The 25,603-nt window shown below is 39.2% G+C and overlaps 1 protein-coding gene across 19 annotated transcripts in view; it reads left to right on the plus strand.

Moving 5' to 3' along the window:
- Positions 1-25,603, plus strand: part of MAGI2 (membrane associated guanylate kinase, WW and PDZ domain containing 2) — a 1,141,222-nt gene that overhangs the window by 960,892 nt on the left and 154,727 nt on the right. For 18 of the 19 annotated variants that reach the window (XM_075926597.1, XM_075926502.1, XM_075926517.1 and 15 more), the window contains one exon: positions 2,286-2,921. The exons of the other annotated variant lie outside the window; for it this stretch is intronic. In XM_075926597.1, the coding sequence (XP_075782712.1) occupies positions 2,286-2,921 (636 nt within the window). The remainder of the gene's footprint in view (positions 1-2,285; positions 2,922-25,603) is intronic. 19 annotated transcript variants of the gene reach the window in all.

A 25,603-nucleotide genomic window follows, 5' to 3' on the forward strand; every position in this document is an offset into this window, starting at 1 on the left:
GGGCAAACCTTTGTCTGAAATGGCCACTCATCATTGGCAAGAGAGTGTGGACCTGCTGTCCCTTTCCTATCCTTGCTGCCACTCTGTAGCCTTGCTTCAGGCCATGCAACTTGGGAGTGAGGTAAGGCTCCCTAGCCCTGCCTGCCTTTCCTCAGCGCTGCTCTGTCTTGGGAAACCACCAAGCTTCCTTAGCAGCCAGGTCCTTCCTGCTCCCCCAGCTAGGGCAAATCTGTTTGCCTCCCTCCAGGAGCCCTTATTTATACAGCCCCCAGCTGGGACCTCATTGATAGTATCTGCCTCAGCTGTGGCCTTTGCTCTCAGCCCAGGGCTGGGTCTTATCATTAAAGGAGCATTGAGGGGCAGACCCCCCCCCATCATGCCCCCTTTTATTTAAGCTACTCAGCCCCTCTTCCCTTCCCTACTATTCATTCCCACTTATCTTCCTTTCCATAGTATCTTCCCTCATGGCAGAACCAAATCCTTCTTCCTCTGTTATCCACCTACTCTTGCATCCTAGTTATCCCCTCTGTCAGTGATCATTCACATTCATAATTTATTTTTGTTCCATAAATAGTTTCAGGGCCTTCTGAAGCACCTGCTGTACTCAGATTGTATTTTGCCATGATAAAAACCTTGACAGAGGCAGATTTTTCCTGAATGGTTACAGTTCATTCTCAGATTTCTTCCCAGAGTGGGTTCACACGTCCAAGTTGCAGACTTTGAGAGACGTTAGGTGGCCTATTCACCTCAATAATATTAATCTATGAAAAAGAGCACCTGATGGAGATGAATACTGCCTGCAGCAATAGCTATGTGATGTGTGAACTGCCATGCGGGACACCCGAGAAGGAAATATGAAGCTGACAAGTGCCCCCAATCATTAGGTACATCTAGACTACATGCCTCTGGTGACAGAGGCATGTAGATTAGGCTACCCGGCATAAGAAAATGAAGTGGCGATTTAAATAATGGCTACTTCATTTAAATTTAAATGGCTGCCACGCTAAGCCGATCAGCTCTTTGTCGGCTCAGTGTGGTAGTCTGGACTCTCCGAGGTCGACATCAAAGGTATTTGTCGACCTCCCAGGTAAACCGTATCCCAGGAGGCATACCTCAGAGGTTGACAAATGCCTTTGATGTCGACCGCGGAGTGTCCAGACTACCGTGCTGAGCCGACAAACAGCTGATCAGCTCAGCACGGCAGCCATTTAAATTTAAATAAAGCTGCGATTATTTAAATCACTGCTTTATTTTCCTATGCTGGGTAGCCTAATCTACATGCCTCTGTCACCAGAGGCATGTAGTCTAGATGTACCCTTACTTACCTCCTTGTTGCCTTTCCAGGGTTCCACCACACCTGCTAGGCCTCATCCCTAATCCCTCAACCCCTCTTCTCCTATTTCTACCTATTTTTCCTCCTCTAATCACCTTCCCCTCCCAGCAAGTGTTTGCTTGTATAATTTTTTTAAAATAGTTTCAGCACCTTCTCAATATTCAGCTTACTCCAATTGGCAGAACCAGATTGAAGTAATAGCCCTCCCTATTTTTTAACTTCATATTTCTGCTCTAGGTAGGATTTGAACTTACAATACCTCACATTCAATGACTATACCAGACCCTCAGAGTGACTCTGGTTCTAGGCTGAAAACATAGTTTTCAAGATAGCTGTCTTGTCTCACTGCACATGCTCAGTATAATCCATTAGGTCTGATATTAAGAATGTGAGACTTATGAAAAGCCTAACCAGAGAAGCAGAATCTTTTTGAAATAACGACATGATTTTCCTTCGAAGGGTTGGTGGATGCCATGAGCTCTATTGGGATAACTGTTAACTGCTGGGTCTTTGGTGCAGTGATCTGAGTCCTGGTTTGATTTCCATCAGAGAGCAAAAAAAATAGGTTGCCAGAATCAGTCAACTTTGAGAAAGGGGTTTGGGTCTGTATCTATCTCATAAGGCCTTTGTTCAAATGCTCGCAGGTTTCGATCAGTCATAGGACCCTGCACCCCCCAAAAATATATAAAGATAATCCGAGTAAATATGTAGGTTTCAGAGCACTCAGGAGAGCTGAGCTTCAGACAAAAACTTTTATCTGAATCTTATTTATAGTGGCAGACAAATTTCAGCCAAGTGTCACCTTTGATTGATCTGAATATTGCTATCATTGCTTTTAATTTTTAGTAAAATGGTGATTTCCTATGCCTGATTTGATAAAAAAAATCCATTCTTTTTGTACCAATAGTAATTGAAGTTTTCTTACGTCATCACTATTTTTGTCTCTTTCCAGGTGATGTCATTGTCTATATTAATGAAGTTTGTGTCCTTGGGCATACTCACGCAGATGTAGTCAAACTCTTCCAGTCAGTTCCTATTGGTCAGAGTGTCAACCTGGTGCTATGTCGTGGATACCCTTTGCCCTTTGATCCTGAAGATCCTGCCAACAGCATGGTGCCACCACTTGCAGTAATGGAGAGGCCTCCGGTAGTAGTAAATGGAAGACATAACTATGAAACTTATTTGGAATACATTTCTAGGACCTCTCAATCTGTTCCAGACATAACAGATCGACCGCCACATCCCTTGCACTCCATTCCAGCAGATAGTCAGCTTGATAGCACATTCCCTCCACCTGTTCATGATGATAATGTATCAATGGCTTCCTCTGGGGCCACCCAAGCTGAACTCATGACCTTAACCATTGTGAAAGGGACCCAGGGCTTTGGCTTCACTATAGCAGACAGTCCTACAGGACAGAGGGTGAAGCAAATTCTAGACATTCAGGGATGTCCTGGTTTGTGTGAAGGTGACCTCATTGTTGAGATCAACCAGCAGAATGTACAGAACCTGAGCCATGCAGAAGTAGTGGATATACTTAAAGAATGTCCTGTTGGAAGTGAAACTTCTTTGATTATCCATAGAGGAGGTAAGTCTAGAAAGTCTGTACAATTACAAAAATGTATGTGAACAATTCTAAATGATGGGAACTACTTATCTTTATGTATTGGATTGGAAATGGTTTGTTCTGCGAGGAAATATTTATTCTGAAAAAAATGTGTATACATACAAGTACTGTGGGAAAATGTAATATTTTTTTGTAGATCTTTGTGTTTTGAGACTCTAAGCATACATCAAAATCTCCCTTTTTGTATAACTGTAAAAAACACTCTGCAAGGCAATTCCAGGCATGCATTTAGTAGCATTTAGTAGTTTTGCATGATGCAAGTTTTTAGGGTATGTCTATAATGCAATAAGGCATCCAAAACTGGACCACATCAGCTGACTTGGGATCATGGGGCCCAGTCTGCAGGGTTATAAAATTTCAGCATAGCTCAGGCTGGAATGTCTACACTGCAATTTTATAGTTCCAAAACACAGGGTATGTCTACATTGCAGCATTTTTCCGGAAAAACGGCCATTTTTCTGGAAGAACTATACTTACTATCCACACTGCTGTTGTGTTCTTTCAACAGAAAGTCGAAAGAATGGAGGGGGTTTTCCGACAGCGGTAAACCTCTTTCTATGAGAAAGAAGCCTTTTTCCGAAAAAGCTTTTACAGAAAAGGCGCGTGTGGACACAAAAGAGGGAGTTCTTTTGAAAGAAAAGGCCTCCAGGAAATAACACAGGTGCCCTGGTGGCCATTCTGTCCATGCTAATGCCAACTTAAATGCGAGATAGTGTCCAATCAATGTGGACTCTATCTTTTGAAAAAGTACATCGCTTTTTTGTTGAGCTTTTGCTGTGTGAACGATCTTTTCCAGAAAACTTCTTCCGAAAAAAGTTTGCAGTCTAGATGTAGACCCAGTGCCACAAACCCAAGTCAGCTGACATGTTCTGTTACAGTATAGACATACCTGAAGTAAACCAACTCATGGCACTGCAAGGTTTAAATATAATCCTGAAATGATAGTTAAATCAAGAAGATCAAAATCAGAACAAAGGTGAATTTATCAAAACTGAAAGGTACACTGTCAAATTTACTAGGTCATTTGACCTAATTTTTTTTTAACTGATGTACAAAGATTGTTCATTTTTGCCCCAAAATTAAAAACATCCATATCTTTTGTCTATTTAAAAATGGCTTCTAGCAGCTCCATATTCATTAGTAACCCTAATAAACCTGTGGGGCTACGTCTAGACTGGCATGATTTTCTGCAAATGCTTTTAACAGAAAAGTTTTCCGTTAAAAGCATTTGCGGAAAAGAGCGTCTAGATTGGCACAGACGCTTTTCCACAAAAGCACTTTTTGCAGAAAAGCATCCGTGCCAATCTAGACGCACTTTTGCGCAAAAAATCCCCGATAGCCATTTTCACGATCGGGGCTTTTTTGCGGAAAACAAATCTGAGCTGTCTACACTGGCCCTTTTGTGCAAAAGTTTTGCGCAAAAGGACTTTTGCCCGAACAGGAGCAGCATTGTATTTCCGCAAGAACACTGACAATCTTACATGAGAACGTCAGTGCTTTTGCGGAAATTCAAGCAGCCAGTGTAGACAGCTGGCAAGTTTTTCTGGAAAAGTGGCTGATTTTCCGGAAAAACTGGCCAGTCTAGACCCAGCCTGGGTGTATGTTCTATTGCGGGTGGAGGAGTATAATAGTCTGTAAGGAAACAATAGTAAGAACCAGTTGTTTTTAATACCTGTATGGTAACCTTTAAATTCTTTACTTTTCACATTTTAGTATTTCAGATTTTTTTCGACAGTGTCCTATGTAAGCAGGAGATGATATCCAATCAACATGGCTTCTGCCTCTTATTGAGGTGGATTAAAGACTTAGACAGGAGAGTGCTCTTTTGTCAATTTAGCGCATCTTCACTAGACCCAATAAATTGTGTTAATGGCAGTGGTACCGATTTAGTATGATAGTGAAGACTTGCCTAAAGTCATTGCTTTAAGAGGCATGCATGCTATCCATCTGTTCATCTATCAAGAGCTTAGCAAAGCAATGATGTAAAAGAGGGCAACTGTCTATAAGTAGTAGAAAGTGAACAGTGATGAATATCAAAGAAGGATGGGAGTTTTCAGGATAGTACCAGAGAAATAAGTAGGAGCCATCAAAATAAAACAAAACAAATGAAAAAAATAAAACAAATAAAACAAAAAAAATTAGGCTGAATATCAGGAAATAGTTTCTAGAGCACATTTATTACTTTCAAAATGTCGCATGCTATATGAAATTGTGGTGTCCCCTATTATAATGAGTCAACCAAAGGAAAACAGGACAAAGCAATGGATAATTTAATTTAGGGAAAATCTTCTAGCATAAGAAATGTAACAGAAATGACGGTTTCTTGGACGAAAATCTGTTTTCCCACCATTTGTTGTTCCACTATGAAAAGAGAAACATTTTGTGACCAATTCAGACAAGATAATCTCAATATGGATCAGAGCCCTAGCAACATTTCTCTAAACCTACTATGATTCTAAAATATTTCATCTACAAAATTGAGGAAAACAGGGAACACCTCTTTATTATTCTTTTATGCCATTTTTTTAAAAAATGTGTGTGCATGATGACAGTTAAATGTATCCTCTTTTTATTTCATTGCTCTGTGCATCCTGTTTTTAGTTTCTCATTTTTACAAAGACTAAGAATAATGTACTATTTTTATTTATGTTATTTGCTGCAGGAGGGAAGTTGTGTAATACATGTATTTATTGTGGGTTCTTAACAGTTATTTACAAATTTGACATAAGGCCTAAAGTTATGATGCAGTGGGACAAGTCCAGTTTCAGAAGTGTCTTGTCTCTCACTCTCTGAACAAAAAAAAATCGTATTCTTGTGTGAAAAGAGTGGACATTTCTTCTCAGATATATTAATTACAGATACAGACGTCTTCCGGTGGATCATTCTGTGGCATTAGCAAAAGCCCTTTGCCCTCGAGCTTAGAAGATCAGTATCATGGCCATTTAATGGAAATAATAAAGTGTAGGGGAGGGGGAATGGTAGTATCCAAAAGGAAAAGTTTGAGAAGCCTTTGGTACTTCATTTAGACCAACAGTGAGAAGCCAGTGTTTGACCACCTGGAGAGGAGGAAGAACCCCTGATTTTCCATAAGTTCACCTTATTCCTTCTAAAGAGGCATTAGTAATTCATTTGTTTGTCTGATATTGTCATTTCACAGGTTTGCTACATCTCTAGAGAAAATGAGATAGTTCTACTCTCATGTTTTTTTATAATACTAACAGATGGCTAGGTCAGAACTTGTCTACACCAGCTAATCTAAGGAATTGTTGAGGTTCTCAGGAGACACAGCTTTTTATCAAGTATGGTAGGCACCCCCGCTGAGCTTCTGTCTGCCTGCAGTTAAAGCTCCTTCTCTATTAGGGTATGTCTGCACTACCCCGCTAGTTCGAACTAGCGGGGTAATGTAGGCATACCGCACTTGCAAATGAAGCCCAGGATTTGAATTTCCCGGGCTTCATTTGCATAAGCGGGGTGCCGCCATTTTTAAAACCCCGCTCGTTCGAACCCTGTGCAGCACGGCTACACGGGGCACGAACTAGGTAGTTCGAACTAGGAAGCCTAGTTCGAACTACCTAGTTCGTGCCCCGTGTAGCCGCGCTGCACGGGGTTCAAACGAGCGGGGTTTTAAAAATGGCGGCGCCCCGCTTATGGAAATGAAGCCCGGGAAATTCAAATCCCAGGGTATGTCTACACTACCCCGCTAGTTCGAACTAGCGGGGTAATGTATGCATACCGCACTTGCTAATGAAGCCCGGGATTTGAATTTCCCGGGCTTCATTAGCATAAGCGGGGAGCCGCCATTTTTAAATCCCCGCTGCTTCGAACCCCGTGTAGCGCGGCTACACGGGGCTCGAACTAGGTAGTTCGGACTAGGGTCCTATTCCGAACTACCGGTACTCCTCGTGAAACGAGGTGTACCGGTAGTTCGGAATAGGCACCCTAGTCCGAACTACCTAGTTCGAGCCCCGTGTAGCCGCGCTACACGGGGTTCGAAGCAGCGGGGATTTAAAAATGGCGGCTCCCCGCTTATGCTAATGAAGCCCGGGAAATTCAAATCCCGGGCTTCATTAGCAAGTGCGGTATGCATACATTACCCTCCTAGTTCGAACTAGGAGGGTAGTGTAGACATACCCCCAGGCTTCATTTGCAAGTGCGGTATGCCTACATTACCCTCCTAGTTCGAACTAGGAGGGTAGTGTAGACATACCCATACTGCCTTGCCAACCAGTTCAGTTGTAATTCTGGCCAGCCAGTCTCCTAAACCCTTCTTATCTGGAAGGAGGGAGGAAAACATCATACATACTTCTCTGCCTGAGTTAGAAGTCACCTGGCCCATTCCCTAGAGAAGACATAAAAGAAGATTGGAGGTTGTGGAAGAGAATATTGAAGCTTAAAAAACCAAAACTTAACATCATGGTCCCCCTCTCCTTGCTGAAGGCTAAGGGAAAATTGGAGAGTGTGTGTGTGTGTGTGTGTGTGTGTGTGTGTATGCGCGCGCGCACGTGTAAGCATAGCATGGTGAGTACACGTGTAAGCATAGCATGGTGAGGGTGGTTAAACGCTGGAATAAATTGGTTATGATGGTTGTGGAATCTCCATCTCTGGAGATATTTAAGAGCAGGTTAGATAGACATCTATCAGGGATGGTCTAGATGGTTCTGCCTTGAGGGCAGAGGACTGGACTTGATAATAATCTGTTGAGGTCCTTCCAGTTGTAATATTCTGTGATTCTATGAAAAGTGTAAAGAAAATTTCCCAGCCTCTTGGCAAAGGTGCAAGAGGCATTAGAAACAGAACCAGCATATGTCTCAACGCCACAGCTATCCTAAGAAGGAAAATACAGCAGAACATGCTGTAACTGAGGACCTAGAGATTTCCAGTGAAGAGGTAGATTACTTTAGTATGACTTTAGGCAATCCAAAGACTCTCATTGAACATATACTGCAGAAGGCTGCTGACCTTTCAACTGCTGATTTGCAACTGCTGTTAAATCAGTACCAATTCAATTCTAGCTGGAATGTGAAGCCAGCTGAAATGTAGTTACACTGATAATCATCAATACCAGACTGGAGAAATGTGACCCAGTCCTCGTGGTGTATCACAGGTTTCTTATTAACAGTCTGCATTTGCCACTGACCTCAGAATGATTGTATTGTGTGAGAGATATTATCCCTTAGGGTTGATAGTAGTTCACATGCAAGTCTTCAGAGCAATGAAAGCTATGGATTTGATCACAGTGCAATAACGACTATCCTCAGTGTGAGAAAGGAGAAAAAACGGTCACTGTGGGCCATGTCCAGTTTTATCACAGAAATAATTACATCTTTCCAGGAGATGGACACTTAAGGGTCTAGCTGATGTTAGAAATAGGCCTTCGTGTGCAGCCTGTGAGACTACCAAAAAGCAAACTTCCATTAACCCTTGCAGAACTACTGAAGAAGGAATTGGTGAGCCTGAAAAGAAGAGACATCAGTACATGCATTAAAACTAGCACACAGTCAGTCAGCAGGCTAGGATCAGCATTCTAGCAGTAGGAAGACTTCAGGTAAACTGTGGGATGGCAATGACCCAAAACCAATGAATGAAGTTTTAAAAAGAAGTCACTATTAATGTTCCCTCTCATCTGTTCCATCCATGTGCAGCTTTTTTTGCACTGGGTGTGGATCACTATCCCATGTAGTGGCACTTAGACCACTTACAGAGAGAAAGAATGAGTTCCCTCTACAGCCTTAGTTGAGAGACAGCTGGCTTTTAGCTAAAGCTGGAGAGTCTCATACACTAAACTCCAGAGATTCCAGGTTCCTTTCCACCTGTCAGCGTTACATCTGTCCCTTCTTTTTCAAATCCTGTCCCCCCCCCCCTTTTGAGAAGCATTTCCAGCTGTGAACAAATCAACAAGCAGTCTGTGTGGAAAGAAACACCATGTCATTTCTCTGCTGAAATGTAGATTTTGGCCCCCTTTCTTGCCAAGGAATGGCTATGTAGCCGGGAATGGTCGAATAGCCTTATTTACACCTGGCTGAGGCATCGGCTTTTTCTCTGAGGAACCTATTTGGCCATTCTCCAGATATAGCTGGAAAGTATACTTTTAGTCATAGTTTCAACGTACATTTACAACTTCACATATGATTTTGCTTCATACATTTTGCCATAACATTATTGATCAACAAATTGTAAGTTTTTTAATGATATCACATAAGACATACCTTGTACAAAAATTATCACAATATAGTGCAGGGTGTGAACACAGATATATTCTGTCACAGAGATAGGCTATTTGGACTACTCTCAGGTAAGAACCATGATCAAGAAAGCGAAGTGCATGTTGCAAGGCATTTCATAACTGACATTTAATGCTCTGGCAATTAGCCACAGTATGATGCAGGGGAACTCGAACAATTAATGTCAAATGACTGTTTACACACAAGACTATCTTCCTTGGATACCCACAAAGCAATAGGAATGCTGAGTCTGAGACAGAGACAGCCAAGAGACTGATGGCAAAGGCAAAACCGACAAGAAAGGATCCCTGCCTGGCAATGTTGGACCAGTGTAATACATTCTGCCAGAGACTAGCGAGTAGCCCAACACAAAGACTGATGGGGCAGAGAATTAAAACACAGATTCCCAGGAAGAGCGATCTGCTATAGCCCAGCAGAGGATCAACTGACAGTGCACAGACGCAATTAAAAAATCATCCAGCCAAGCAGGCAACCCACTACAAGGAGCCAAAAACCCGAAGCCCCTTATACTCAAGTGAGCAGATCTGGGTCCAATCACAAAATAGCCATGCAAAGATATGATAAAAAGGCAATCAATCACTCGGCCTGTGATTTAACACAAGTCAATATGAGGTAGCTACAGACTTAGGATAGCAGTGGAAACAAAACCAAAGACATTTGTGGAGTAATGGCAGACACAGAGTACTGACAGATGGACAGAGACAAATCCAGGACCAGAAGAACATAGAGCCTGAGCCTATGACCTGACAACATCAAAAGAAAGAAGCAGAAGAATATAGAGCTTCTGCAAATGTCTTGACAGAGTCAGAAGAATTATGGTATAATGCTTATAAATAGAGGAGTATCAGGACATCACCCAATGGAATGAAGGCTGCAGTGGAGCAGGTCTCCTTCCAAGAACAGTAAGGAAAACTTGAAGACCTCTGGGCATGTCTGCACAGCAGCTTTATTTTGAAATAACATTATTTTGAAATAACAGAGTGCGCATCTACATAGCAAGCCTGTTATTTTGAAATCATTTTGAAATAATGGGCTTCTTACTCCAACTTCTGTAACCCTCATTTCATGAGGAGTAAGGAAAGTCGAAGAAAGTGTGTTCTTCCTTCAACTCCCTGCACTGCAGACAGGGCTTAAAGCTGAGTTAAGCTACTTCAACTTCAGATACACAATTAACATAGCTGAAGTTGAGTATCTTAATTCAATTTTAGCCCACAGGCAGAAAAGCTATCTATATTTCTAAGGTGAGCTATGTACTAATAACTTCTGACCACAGCCAAGTCAGCAAGTATATGCCCAAAAGGTACCATAACAGAAACAGAAATTATTGTTTAAAGCTATTAAAATCTTAAATGATCATGGAGGGAGGAGCACAGAAGGAAAGAGTTTGCTGGAGGCAGCGGGATGTCCGTGGAAACATGGATAGAATACCAGGTGCAGTTGAAGCATCTCTGTAAATGTTACCCTTAGTAAATATCAGTTTACTTTTACAAGTGTAGGGTCCTTTCATGTTATTATCCAGGAAGCTGCACATGAAACTCTCTTCATATTTTATCTCACTGTTCCTGTTTTCCAGCTCCATTCTGTTTCTCTGATCCACCCCTCTGATTCCATGCAATGCTCTATTGTTGCCCCTCAGTTCACTTGCTCTCTAGATCCTAGTCCTTAAATCTACCCCTAGAAAAATTAAGGTTGTATATATGAACAGACTTTTTAAATTTCCTATCTCCAAAGTTATGAGCTTTTATGTAGTACCTAGGGGTATGTCTAGATTACATGCCTCTGCCAACAGAGGCATGTAAAATAGGCTACCCAACATAGTCAATGAAATGGGGATTTAAATATCCCTAGCTTCATTAAAATAAAAATGGCCACTGCACTGTGCCGGCTCAGCTGATCATCAGCACAGCGCACAAGTCAAGATGCAGATCGGTTAACAAGGGAAGCCTTTGTCAACCGCTCCTGTAAACCTCATTTAACGAGGCATAAGGGAGCGGTCGACAAAGACTTCCCTTGTCAACTGATTCGCATCTTGACTCGTGCATAGTGCCAACAATCAGCTAAGCTGGCACAGCGCGGTGGCCATTTTTATTTTAATGAAGCTGGGGATATTTAAATCCTCGCTTTATTGACTGTGTCGGGTAGCCTATTTTACATGCCTCTGTCGGCAGAGGCATGTAATCTAGACGTACCCTAAATGTCAAAAATTTCATCCTCACTGATGCTATGGTTTTTCTTTCTTTCTTTCTTTCTTTCTTTCTTTCTTTCTTTCTTTCTTTCTTTCTTTCTTTCTTTCTTTCTTTCTTTCTTTGTGGGGAGGCAAAGTTATGATTGTTCATAAATGAGAGAGATTGCATGAGCAAATGTTTTCTCAAAGATTCCTCTTAGGTATACTATACAATCAGCTTCATTTACTTTCTTATTAGTTGATACATACTAACCAGATTGCTCACCCCTCTTTACCTTCTTATAAAAAAACAGATATCCCTGTATTTTTATGTCATTCCTTTCAGTGCCCACCCATATTTCCAATAATATTTCAATAAGTAAAACCTCTGAAAGACTTTTACGAAATAAAGTTACCATGCTAAAACTACTAGCTTGCTGACATATTCACACTGCATTCTAGATTCAGTATTTTCAGTAAGGCACAGCATAGCTCAGAAAGTACTATTGTGTTACCTGTGGAAGGATAAGGCTAATATGTGTTAAATACACAGACAGCTCTCCTCATAACCTTCAGAGTGCTTTTGTCTTTTTAATGCTACAAATTGAGGTAGCATGTGAATGCTTTGGTTTAACTTCAAATAAGTGTTAAACATCTTTTTATTTAGTATATCACCCCTGTTTAATAAATATTTTACACATTATAGCAGGTAAAGTAAAAAATTGATTCTGTCTCTGGGCTAAACATTTTACATGAAATTTGTGAATCAAAGTTATAATTTGATTAATTATTATGATTATTATTGTTGTTGTTATTGACAAATGATAAATTCTACTTGGACAACGATCAACAGCTTAGAGAGTGATTAAATGTTATTTGTTACTAACATTATATGATAAAACCCTAAAAAAAAACAAGAGTAAGTGAGTGAGAGAGACAGAGAGAGAGAGAGAGAACGAGAGCCATGTTAGAAACCCGGTCACCCTAAAATTCACACTGAGATTTTTATGTCTTTTATCCTGTAGCTCAAATAGCAGTAAAACAGTGTGCATTTGCATTCATATTTGTGAATGAGAAACCATAGACTTTTTCAAGTGAATATAAAGACCTAAAAAAAGCAGACAGCAGTAATAATTAGGGGCTATTGCACTGTATTATTGGAAGTGATGTTAACTGTATTACATCACAAAGTAATTGTATTATGGGTTTACCTCATTCTCCTTAATAACGTTCTTTCACTGTGTGGCGCATTTATGTATTCTTTTACAGTGCATTAGGAAAATCTTTTTATATTTACACATAGAAGATTTTTTAATGAATATCTTTAGGCATTTAATTTTAAAGGTACTTTTATTATTGGTAGAAGTCCTTTCTAACAAAAGCGTGGAAAATATGTATTCAATGTTAATTTTTTTTCATTAAAACTTAAGGGAACAGTTATCATAGGGATTTGTGTGCCTATTTCTTGTTAACTTTATTGGGAGTTACGTATGCTCATTGTGTGGCGAAACAGATCCTGTTAGAATACATTCTAGTAAAAACAAATATAAGTTTTCATACGTACATTCTCATCTTGGCACTCTTATATTGAAAGAATTAAGGATGCCATTAAATGCTTATGCCCAAGATGAGACTACAATGTACAATTTGACATTATTATTATTATTAATTTACCTACCTAGTAATTTTCACAAATCATCTAGTTTCATTACAGAATTACAGTCTGTACTAGCACTGTAGAATCGCTTTGTTTTATCTTCAAATAAAATGTATCCATCTCTGCTGTGGGCGACAAGAATCTGTATAGCACTACCCACAGCACCACACAATGGTTTTGGCATAGCAATTGAAGAATATCTTATCTATTTGAAGTATCAAGGTATTTAGATAGACATAACACATTTGTCTACAGTCGAAAGGACCAGTGTTCTTTTTAAGCTGTGTGGTTGAGCAGCCACCCAGGAGAGATTTCACATGCCAACCAGCTGATTAGAAAAGTACCCATAGCACCCACAGTGAGCAGCATGTGTTTCTACTGTGGTGCACATCTGCACATGCGTTGGTGCACATAACAAAATTTATTCTGCACATAGACAGAAAAATTAGAGGGAACATTGGTCAGTAGACAAGAGTCATTGCAAAAAGTGTTATAAGGACATGGTTGGGGCATCTGTTATGTCTCATCTAAAAAATGGCACATTCTCTGTCCCAGTGCCCCAAAAAGCATTACTCAGAGGTCGATGCTGCTTCCTGAAGCTAGTAATTTTTCTTCAGAGTGTCCAATCTAAGTACAGATTTAATCCAGGCCTCCTTAGTTTATGAGATCTAATATAGCGGCAGGTAGGATGTCTGCTGAAAGAGCCGATGCTTAAAAATACAAGAGTAAAAACAACTTTTACCTAGGTACCATGGTATGTCTAAGATTAGTCTAACTGTGTTTAAGAATTTTTTATCACTATGCATGGTATTATGTAATATTTTATTAAACTTCAGTTGTTGGGTTTTTAAAAAATGTTGTTAAAGTACTTTGTGAAGACACCGTGGCAGTGCTTTGTAATACAGTGCAATATTTTGTAGAAATATAGAAATAAAGTAAGATAATGCACTATGAAACAAGTGAGTACATTATTATGACACAGGCATAAGATACAATATTGGGGAACGAGGAAGAGATGTATGTTCTAATTATTGGCTTAAAGCAATTCTAAACAGAACAGCCTCAAGCTCTTAGATGAGACTGGTTGTGTATCATTATGCCAAGCTCCAGTAACAAAGTTAGCTTTATAGACCTGACGTCTATTTCCTACCAGCTCACCATACAATTTGCTTTCCTTAAAGAAAAAGGTTTACATTCTTAAAAATGAAGCCCCTCAGTAAAAGTTTGTGTGCCTACCTTCTGATAATATGTAAGATTTATATTACTCTGCTTTTAAAAAAGTAGCATGCCTTTATTAAACAGTGTTCTTCATAGAAAGCCTTAGGGTGACTCACAGTTCAAACATAATAAAAAACAACACCAAACCACACATTTTCAGCATCACCCTTTCAATTACAAAATAAAAAAGCCATCACACAGTGGTGGACTACTTCCAGCCCAAGGGCTACATACAGCTCATTGAAGTTCTGTTCTATGTGTGGCCCATGAGACATTTCGTTCATCGTTGCCCATATGCAAGGTTGCCAGATTCCATTGTTTGCCATCTATATAGGTTTTTTCCTACCAATATTACTAAAGCATGGGCACATGAAGTAAAATGCATGATGACTGCACACTACATTGTGAGAACCATATGCTCCCCCTGCATCCAATCCAAGTGCTGCTATGGTTCAATCGGCACACCCTACAAATTCTAGGGACACAAGTGCAATTAACAAACTATCCCAGGAGACTATCTCGGTTCCAACAATGTTGCAGCCCACTTTGATGAAGGAGGGCCATTCATGCAGCCCACTCAGTAGCCTAGGTGGCACATTGCTGGATCAGATCCATAATTGTCAGGCACAGATACTGAAAATGTGAATATCAAGATTGCTTTTTTAAAGCCTATTTCAGAATAACAATGAATTGCTGCCTGGAGCAAGATTTATCATTATTTGGAACAGCATTTCACTACAACAGAACTTTAATTTTATTAACATTAACCTTAAAAATCACCAGTAGTACAAACAGGTTTTCCTGGAGGAAAAAAGCTATATAACAAAAGTGATACTGATGAAGGCAATCTCAACATTCTTTCACATGCCGATGTCTTCAGTGCATTTGCATTCACTTTGCAGTGGTTTGAAGGGCCAGAAAAAAACAAGACAGTGTAACATACTGCAATTTACACACCTTACCTACTGTGATTTTGAGATGTTCAACTTCTCCATTTCATGAACTTCTCAAATTGTAAAAAGGGAGATCTACAGTATATTAAAGGGCAAGAAAACACACTATCTGCTGCTTTATTGTGTAGATGGTGAGATATCCTTACTTGAATTTATTTTGTAACTTTTACTGCCTGGGTCTTGCAGAATACAAGCCTTTGTGCATAAATATAAAAGGATTTCTTTTTAGTTTACATATCAGTTTCTATTTAATGGGTATTGTAATTTATTTTCTCCTAAGTAAGGAAATTTAAGTTAAATGAAAAATATTTAACGATCCAATGGTTAAAAAAAAAGAAGAGAAATCGAAGATTCAAAAATCTTCCACATGAAAAGTTTTTAAGAGTGACTTTAAAATGTAGCATATCATTTTATTAAAAGGAAGCAATAAATGTACATTTCTGCAGTGGGATTTTTTTTCTCCTAACAGACTGGTTTGTTAATGTTTCAGGAGGGAAAAAAACAGTGTTTTCTAAAGAGTGAAAGTAGCTTATGTTGAATAATACATCAGTAATTAGCATCTCAGAAGAAGTTTTGCTGATAGTTTTAGTAACTATAATGGTATCTTCATATATTTTAATATTTCACATTATAAATATGAAACAAGGTCAAAACCTGTTTGTTCTTTTACTGCCCTTGTGAAATTGTTTCTTTCTTGTAACTTGTTCTTATTAAAAATAAATTTGTATTAGGAAGTTGAGCCCAAACTGTGCCACCATTACTCAAAATAAATAGCGGCATATCACTTGTCTATGAACCATTGATAACTACTCTCATGGAATGGTTTTCCAACCAGCTTTGCACCCATCTTAGAGTAAGCACAATCTAGGTTGCATATCCTTAGTTTGTTTATGAGAAGGTCATACGAGGCAGAATCAAAAGCTTTACTACAAACAAGAAGTACCACGTCTACCACAAAGTTTGTTGCCCTGTTAAAGAAGACTATCAAATTGTTTTGACATAATTTGTTCTTGACAAATCCATGCTGATTGTTACTTATCAACTTATTGTCTTCTTAATAATTTTCTCCATTATCTTTTCTGGTACCGAAGTTAAGCTTACTGGACTGTAATTTCCTGGGATGTCCTTATTTCCTTTTTTATAGGTTGGCATTATATTTGCCCTTTTCCAATCTTCTGAAATCGCTCCTGTCTTCCATGACTTTTCAGAGATAATTGTTAATGGGTCAGGTATCTCCTTAGTCAGTTCCTTGAGCTTCTAGGATGCATTTCATCAGGCCCATGTGACCTAAAGACATCTAATTTGTCTACATAATTTATAACTTGTTCTTTTCCTATTTTAGCCTCTGATCCTACCTCATTTTCACTTGCATTCAATATGGGAGACATCCAATCACCACTAACTTTCTTGGTGAAAACCAAAACAAAGACATCATTAAGCATCTCTGCCTTTTCACATTTTCTTTTATTATTTTCTCCTTCACTAAGTAACAATCCTATCCTGTCTTTCATCTTCCTCTGGCTTCCAATAGTATTTGTATAATGTTTTCTTGTACTTTTCATGTCTCTAGCTAATTTGAGCTCGGTTTGTGCCTTGGCCTTGCTAATTTTGTCCCTACACACTTGGACTGTGTCTACATTGGCGAGATTTTGCGCAAAATCTTGCCGCCTGTCTACACTGGCCATGAGTATTTGCGCAAGAACACTGATGTTCTACTGTATGAAATCAGTGCTTCTTGTGCAAATACCCAGACACTCACACTCAGGGATAAGTCCTCTTGCGCAAGTGTTCTTGCGCAAGAGGCCAGTGTAGACAGGTAACATCAATTTCTTGCACAAGAAAGCCCAATGGTTAAAATGGCCATCAGAGCTTTCTTGCGCAAGAGAGCGTCTATACTGGCACTGATGCTTTTGTGCAAAAGCAAATCTTTTGCGAAAGGCACATACCAGTATAGACGCTCTCTTGCGCAAATACTTTAATGGGAAAACTTTTCCGTTAAAAGTATTTGCGCAAAATCATGCCAGCATAGACGTAGCCTTGTGTTATTTGTTTATATTCATCCTATTTATGTGACTCAGTTTCCACATTTGTAGGACTCTTTTTTGTTTTTTAGATCATTGAAAAATCGCATGGTTAAATCAGGGTAGTCTCTTGCCATACTTCCTATCTTTCCTATACAGTGGGATAGTTTGCGCTTGTGCCCGCAATAATGTTTGAACTTAATTTAAAGCCCTCCTCACTAGGTTAGTCAGTCTACATCCAAATATGCTCTTCCCCTTCCTTGAATGTTGGACCACATCTTTCTTAGCAGTCTTCTTCCTAGAATAGCATCCTGTGGTCAAGGAAGCCAAAGCCCTCCCTGATGACATAATCTTCATAGCAGGTATTCACCTCCAGGAAGCATCTGTCACTGCCTGGGCCCTACCCTTCACTGGCAGGATCAAAGAGAACTCCACCTGTGCTCCAAACTCCTTCATCCTTTTCTCCCAGAGTCCTGCAGTCACTTCTGGTCTGCTTAGGATCACACCTAACAGTTTCATTAGTGCCCATATGGATGAATCAGAGGGCTGGATAATCTGCAACAATCCCTCTGCAATGTTCAGCATAACTCCCAATATGCCATCTCAAGGTGGCAGATGGGTGCCTTCCTCCTCAGAAGAGAATCTCCAGCCATCACTGCTCTATATTTTCTCCTGGGAATGGTGGCTGATACCCTCCCAGCCTTGGGGGTACATGACTTCTTCTTTTCCAGTTCATGGGATGATTCCTCATTGTTCATTGGCAGGCAGCCTAACGGTTTTCCATCACTATGATGCATGGGTTGCAAACCAGCAGCCAGTATCCTCCCTGTGACAGACCTGTATCCTCCTCCACCAATGGTATGGCAACAGATCTCTGCATTTGGATAGCTTCCTCAGCCTTGGGTACCTTCATAGCAGTACTCTTGAGGAATTTCTCCTGAGCCTAGCCCCTCCTCCAGTAGCTCTCCCACCTGCTTCCTGAGAGATTCCACCGGCAAACACCTTTCACACTGAATGACACCCCTCAACCTGTTTTTCTGTAAGTGGGAAATGCAGGCCACTGTCTCTACAAATCCACACCAGGATCTGGGTGGAGGCGGCCATGGTTAGATAGTCTGACTGGATACAGGCACAGGTAGCGGAGACAGGAGCAGTGCTGATATAGGCCAAGGGACCCTTCCTAACCATAGCAATTATATTACGACTCCCTCTTAAAACTCCCTCTCAAGCTCTCCTCCTTCAGTCCACTGTTCACTAACCCCACCCCCCTCCTCCCTGGCCAGTTGTTTAGCTTGTGATTTTGAAGGCCTTTGCTCATTATGTTCAGTAGTAACTGTATGCAGGATTAGGCCATAGTTTAAAATATGTGAATGTAGAGAGAGGAAAAAATGATTGAGGACTTTTATTTTTGTGTTATTACACATCATTTTTAAAATCTTTGTTTTAAAATTTTTGAAATAGTTTGCAGAGATCTAGGAACATAAGGGACTGAATTTTAACCTTCTGCTATTCATTCTGATGTCACAATATATGGCAAAATAACTCTGAAGATTTTTTTTCATTTATTTATCAAACTCATTATGATTTACATTAGATGTATTCATTTACAAGAAGATCCAGCCATAACACAGAATTCCCATCAGAATATTCTTATTTAAAAAGATCCTCTAATGATATAAAAGATATTGTTGATGTAGGACATTTACTTCCAAGCCTCTCCAATCACTTTACAGTCTCTGTACATCAGCCTGCGTTTACTGACTCGCCTTCCAATGTCCTCTTCCCCCTCTGAAATGCATTTGTCTATAAATGAACTATATACGGAATTTTTGGAAAAGATACAATAATTACTTATATTGGGATTTGCCCAGGATACTGGGGTTAACAATTCCACTATTGTAAAAAGTGCTCTGGGTTCCTTAAAAACCACAGTCGTCCAGGACATTGCTATTTAGTGTCAATCTCAAAGATGGTGCCCTTTGATTCATGGTGCTCCTTTCTGTTTCTATTGGTAAAACCCTAGTACATATCCTAGTCACCTTTTGCCTTGACTCCGGAAACAACTCTTTGCCTTGTCCCCTGAATCGCATATTATACCTGCAAGGCTATGCAGAATACCCCAGATTAATTCATCTTTCTTGCTTTCTATTCTTATCATGTCACTCAACTCTTTGAACCCCTGCACTAACTTCCATTTTCATTCTCCCACCCCTCTGTCCACACTGTTAGTCCTGCCCGAATTGTGTTGCTTTTAATATCTTTAGGATAGGTGTATTTGTTTACTTGTCTGTAAAGCATGTCATACACCTGTGATACTGTGTGTAATAATAATTGTTGTCATCTGTCAGACTGATGTTAGCATTGCAGTTTCTCTCTTCAGTTTAAATTTCCTTTCAGCTTAGTATGTTAAAATCCATATATTAGTTACATTAATAAAAAGCTGCCTTCTCTCCTCTTCCATGGCGGTAGTCTTTCCTTTCCCTAATCCTGCAATGTGAGGTGATGAATTCCCATTGACTTCAAGAGGAATTCAGAGCACTCACCACTTTGCAGGGGTGTTCAAGCACCTGGCAAAATCAGGCCGTAATAGCTCATCAAGGACATAAAAGGACAGACTTTTCAAGCTTGCGTACTTGAAGTACAGTGTGAATCAGAAGCAGTGAAACAGTAAAAGGAAAATGGTTCTCATAGCATTTCTGAGCTGTTCTAGCATAGAAAATATTTAAAAAATATATTCCTTGAGGGCATGCTCTTAAAAGATGCTCCATTTTAAAAACTTAGTTTAGGTAAGGTTTGGACAACTATCTGAGACCAAACATCTGCTGTCATTTAAATCTAATGAGATTGCATTGGGATAACTTTCAAGTGCTTATACAAACATAACCAAACTCTCAATTTTTAGGGTTCATGTATGATAAACATTGAGAGGTGCAGGGAAAACAACTGCTTACAAAATATGATGGGGAGTTGAGTATGTAACTATAGGAATGTAACACACTAATTTGATCGTGCAGAGAGGAAAACTTCCATAAAGTTAGAGTAATGATTTTTAATAATGATCCCTCAGCTGTCTCTGGCACCCTGTGCCTAACTTCTTCGGCAGATGAGCCCCTTGACACAACTGAACAGTACTCTGGCAGTTCTGTGACAGAACGAAATGCACAGAAAAACATTCAGAAAACAAAAGTCTGTTAATTCAATTATTTAGCAATATTAGTCATAGTCATTTGAATATTTAAATTAATAACACTTTTGTCAATATTTGTATGTTTATCAGGTTACTGTCAAATTTTCAATTTGCCACAAGATCCAATACTGATGTCCTGGAAAAGTCCCAGTCTTTGCTTCTACAGTCAGAATGTAATTTTGCCTCCTGGGATTGATAGGAGGAGGGATATCCAGAGAAAGTAGTTTTCTGCTCATACAATTTAAAAATATGAACAGATTGCGATTTTCATGAATGTCTATTTAAAATAATTTGAGAACTTTTTCTAACTTTTATAGAACTATTGATTAATTTTTTCTAGGTTCCAGTCAGTCAGTCATGAGCAGCCTGCTCACACATACATAAGGCCCAAATCTGCAAAATATTTAAACTCATTCTTTGTTTTAAAGCTATGTATAGTCTCATTGGCTTCAAAGGACTTCTCATGTGCTGTGCTTTAAATACATCCTGCATTCTTTTGCTGGATAGGGCCATAATGCCTAAAGTGATAAAAACTGCACAACAAAAATTATTAATAACTTTGCTGACATACAGCCTGCATATGAAAGTTTTGAAGGTGAAAAAATAAAGGGACAGTAACAAGCTGGTTTTCAGCTAGAGAAAGAAATCAACATTACACAACTTGGGGATCAAATCAGAGTAATTTCTTAATTTGACTCCCTTTTATGTACGTTCCTTCATTTTAATTCAATGAAGTATCATTGATAAAGTATTTTGACCTAATTTTCCTTAATATTTAAACAAACTGAGGAGTTATTGACCCTCTTCCAGATGCCTTTCCTTTCTTCCAAAATTTATATCCATTTCAGGTCTATTTTCCTATTTTTCCAGACAGGTGGTCTTGAATTTAAAAATAATCAGTAATAATTCATTATGCCATGCACAAATCAGGCCCTTTGAAGTGCCCTTTCTATTAACTATTGTTTCTTATATTTGTTAATGATCTCCTGAAATTGAGGCCTCCTTTTTTGGTTTTCCATACTATGCTTCAACAGCAAACTGTCTGGCTGATTTAATTGTCTTAGAGGAAGCAATTCTAGCAAAGAGTCTGGGGAAACTGAGCCTCCAGCCCATGTAAAATATGCTATTTCCAGCATCAGTACTCAAGGATGCAAATAGAAAAATTGCTTTCCATGACCATTCATGAAAATGGCTGTTCGTGGAAAATTAATAGAAGCCCAGATGCTGTCCTCCTCCTATGTAGCATGCTGTCTGAAAACAGCTAGACCTGTCCTCCTTCTGGAATAGGCAGTTGCAGGAAGGAAAGCTCACAAAGGCAACCAATTGCAACAAAATCAGCTATATTGTCATACAACAAAGGGATTTCTTCATCAGATGCACCAGAAGGCAAATTCTGCACCTGCAGAATCACGGAAGCTGCACACCCTGCTCTTAGAATACTGTATATGAATGGACTGATTAACTCTTTTCTGTAGCAACAACACAGAGATGAGAGTTTTGTTGTTTGTAAAGAGAGAGATTCTCCATTTTATTGGTAATCATGGAGCTTTGTCATTACATAGCACTTTGGAAGATCTCGAAGAACTTTACAAAAGTGGGAAAGTATCATTATCCTAGTTTTGCAGCTTAGGAAACATAGATACATTGAGGTTATGTGAGTTCAAGGTTACATATGTTAACAATATAACCCAGGACTCCTTATTTATAAATTTTGTGTTCTACCCACTTTTTCACTGACTCCCTTTAGTCCTTTTAAATCTATATATAATGCATTTTGCATTATAAAGAGATGCCAAACCATAACACAAGTAAGAAATAACATAGTAATTTGGAATGTAATACAGTAGATAGGGAGGAAAATGTGAATTTTAAAAATATACATAGGAATGATGTTAGAAACTAAAGGCAATAAATCTAATTACTGAATGCAAAGTAATTGTCTATGAGCCTGATTTGCTTCAGCAGGAACAGAAGCAATCCCATAGTCAGTAATTTTATGAAGAGTAAAGAATCCTTGTTAATTCATAAGTATTCTAATGTGTATGAATTCATCCTGAGCACCTGTAGCACCTATTGATTACAAAATGAAGGTGTGCATAGTCAGTACCATTAATAATCAAACAGCTGTGCACAGGAACATAACTTTTCAGTCATTAAATCAAAATATCAAGAATCTTGGTCACACAAATACCAAGTTCTTGCACCTGCCTGTGGCCACTTGCAATTATTGGCTCATGCAGTCACCCAATTTACACATGAAAACAGCTTGCATGTTGTAGTTTCTATTCTTATTCAAATATTAAGATAGCCCTACATCCAAATGAAGGCACACTAGATGCTGGGATCTCTCAGAATTAGGCTCTTGTTTAAGCAGTACAATATCCAACCTTTTTATTTCCTATATGGCATTCTTTTAAAATTATCTGAAAGTAGTTTTTGGGTTTATGTTTAAATTTATGAATTGCAGATAATAAATACATAAGCATATAACTGAATTTAACTGAACCCCTTTCCCCCCAAAATTTCAAATTACTTCTTGCCACCCCGATGACATGTCCTGCACTATTTGCAAGCCATCTTATTGTGGGAAAGTAAGAAAACATTTTCCTACTGCTAATCCTGGTTAGCTAGCACCAATGGAGTTATTCAGTGATATTATCCCAGACGTAAGTGAATCATTGATTTTTCGGTTATCTGGCAATTGTGAAAAAAATTGAAAAAGTTTTGTGCCACAGTAAACAGAAATAGAAACTTCTGAAAAATTTTGGTGAAGTGCAAAGGTAAAAAAAACCCCCGATGAACAAAATACTTTGTTTGACCCTGGCCAGACACACTCTTGGGGAAGGTGGGTGGTGATGCTGCTTCTTCCTCTACCCATAGATTCTAAAGCTGGAAGGGACCATTATGATGATCCAGTCCAACTGTTTGTATAGTAAAACCCATCAAACTTCCCTAACATAATTCCTATACTATGTTTTTGAGAAGAACATCCAGTCTTGATTTTAAAGTTCTCAGTGTTAGAGAAGCCACTGTGACACTTTGGTAAACTGTTCCAATGGTTAATTACATCCAATGGTAAAAATTTACATCTTCTATCCAGCCTGTCTTTGCCTAGCTTCAGCTTCAACTTCCAATATATGATACATTTCTCTGTTAGACTTTTAAACTGATACTCTGGGCAACTGGAGTTCAAGGTTCAATTCCCACCTTTCCCTGATGTGTAGCAGAGATTTGAACTTATCACTTCATAGGGCTTTCATCTTATGCATAGGGCATCTTATGATACAGGCTTCAGCCCAACTATTATTTGGGAAACATGTAGTCCTTTTGTGCTGAATGCCACTTTCACTGGCTATTTGGAATATTCACACTATAAACCTGCAGTAGGTTCTGTTTCTTTAATATAACTTCACAGATTTAGTGGTGTGATCACACAGGTTGTGTCCAGACTCAGGGGTTTTTTCGAAAAAAGTAGCCTTTTTTCGAAAAAACTTCCCCTGCGTCCAGACTCAAGCCGCGTTCTTTCGAAATTAATTCGAAAGAACGCGGCTTTTCTTTCGATGGCGGTAAACCTCATTTCACGAGGAAGAACGCCTTCTTTCGAAAGTTCCTCTTTCGAAAGAAGGCGTTCTTCAATGTAAATAGGGCTTCTTCAAAAGAGAGCATCCAGACTCACTGGATGCTTTCTTTCGAAAAAGCAAGCCGCTTTTTCGAAATTTCTCCGTGCAGTCTAGACGCTCTCTTTCGAAAGAGGCTCTTTTGAAAGATGCTTTCGAAAGAGCCTCTTTCGAAAGAAGCCTGCAGTCTAGACATAGCCACAGGGTCAGATTTGGGTACATTTCAGAGACCAAGGAGAAACTTATGGGTGTATCCTAAGTCTGTTTTCTTATGCACAATGATCACAAATGAAAAGAAGAGGGGAAATCTTGGATAGGTACTGTATACCCCTATTTCACAAAAGTAATTTGTAAGCAAAAAAGCTAAGCTAGTTCTGAGGTCCACAAAGGTCTTCACGGTTGTCAGCACCATAATATTCCTTGTTTAACTTGTCATGTTCATGTAGCATTTCCAATTTTCCCCAGTATTGAGGTATTGAGGGGTTATTTCCATTTTGTTAAGCAGGTCTTCTAAAACTTAACCATTCAAAATCATTTATATTTATATTCCTCTGAGAGACAGACCATAGATGCAGAAAAATCACTCATTCACAGTTTGATTTACTTTCATTTCCTTACAATATGTTCATTTAACATTAATACTAAGCACATCTCAAGTATCGTGGCAGGATGCTTTATTAACACAGGTTTTTTAAATGTTCTGCTCATTAGTTTTTTGAAGCACTATGCAAGATTACACAGGAGCAGCACGTAATCTAAACAGTACAAGATCCAGACAAAAATGTTCCCCCTTCATTAGACTTAAGAAGAAAGCCCTTTGCCTGAATGTAAATAGCCTGTCTCTGTGCTGTCAGGAACCCTGACACTTTTTAACCAGGTCATCAGTATCAATTTTATCCTGCTTTATGCTCTTTACTACTGTTACATTGGCTTCTTATCTATCAATTGCTATTTCTGCCTCTCCAATTTTCCTTTCAGCTTCTTGAAGTCTTAAACTAAATCTTGTGAACTTCATATCACTGTACCATTATAGTCTAGCTCTCTGCAAAGCTTTTATTAAACTCCACTGTTTTCTTCTCACTAAGTAAGTCTGACACTGTGAAGTTGTAGTCCTGGCTGTGTACTATGGATGCAAAAAGTTCCATCTCTAGGCCAGTAGACTGTTGGAGACAAAATGTCAAATATTTTAGTAGCCCAGTAGTATCTAGCAGCTTCAGAGGGGTAGCTGAGTTAGTCTGTAACAGGAAAAACTTAAAAAACAACAGTATCTAGCATTTAGTATCTAGCAGTTAGGTGAAGGGGACCAGGGCCTTGGGAGATTCAGCTTCTCTTCCCAGTTTTGTTATGAACTTGCTGTTTGACCTCAGGCAATTCACTACATTAGCCTTCCAGTGGCCACTGTTTTGCCAAATATCACTCCCTCCTACATTGGAGGATTGGGCCAAAAGAAATCTGATGAGATTCAACAAGGACAAGTGCAGAGTCCTACACTTGGGACGGATGAATCCCAAGCATTGTTACAGTCTAGGGACCGACTGGCTAAGTAGTAGTTTAGCAGAAAAGGACCTAGGGATTTGCAGGGGA

This window comes from Pelodiscus sinensis, chromosome 1 (genome assembly GCF_049634645.1).
Source record: "Pelodiscus sinensis isolate JC-2024 chromosome 1, ASM4963464v1, whole genome shotgun sequence".
Classification (NCBI taxonomy): domain Eukaryota; kingdom Metazoa; phylum Chordata; order Testudines; family Trionychidae; genus Pelodiscus; species Pelodiscus sinensis.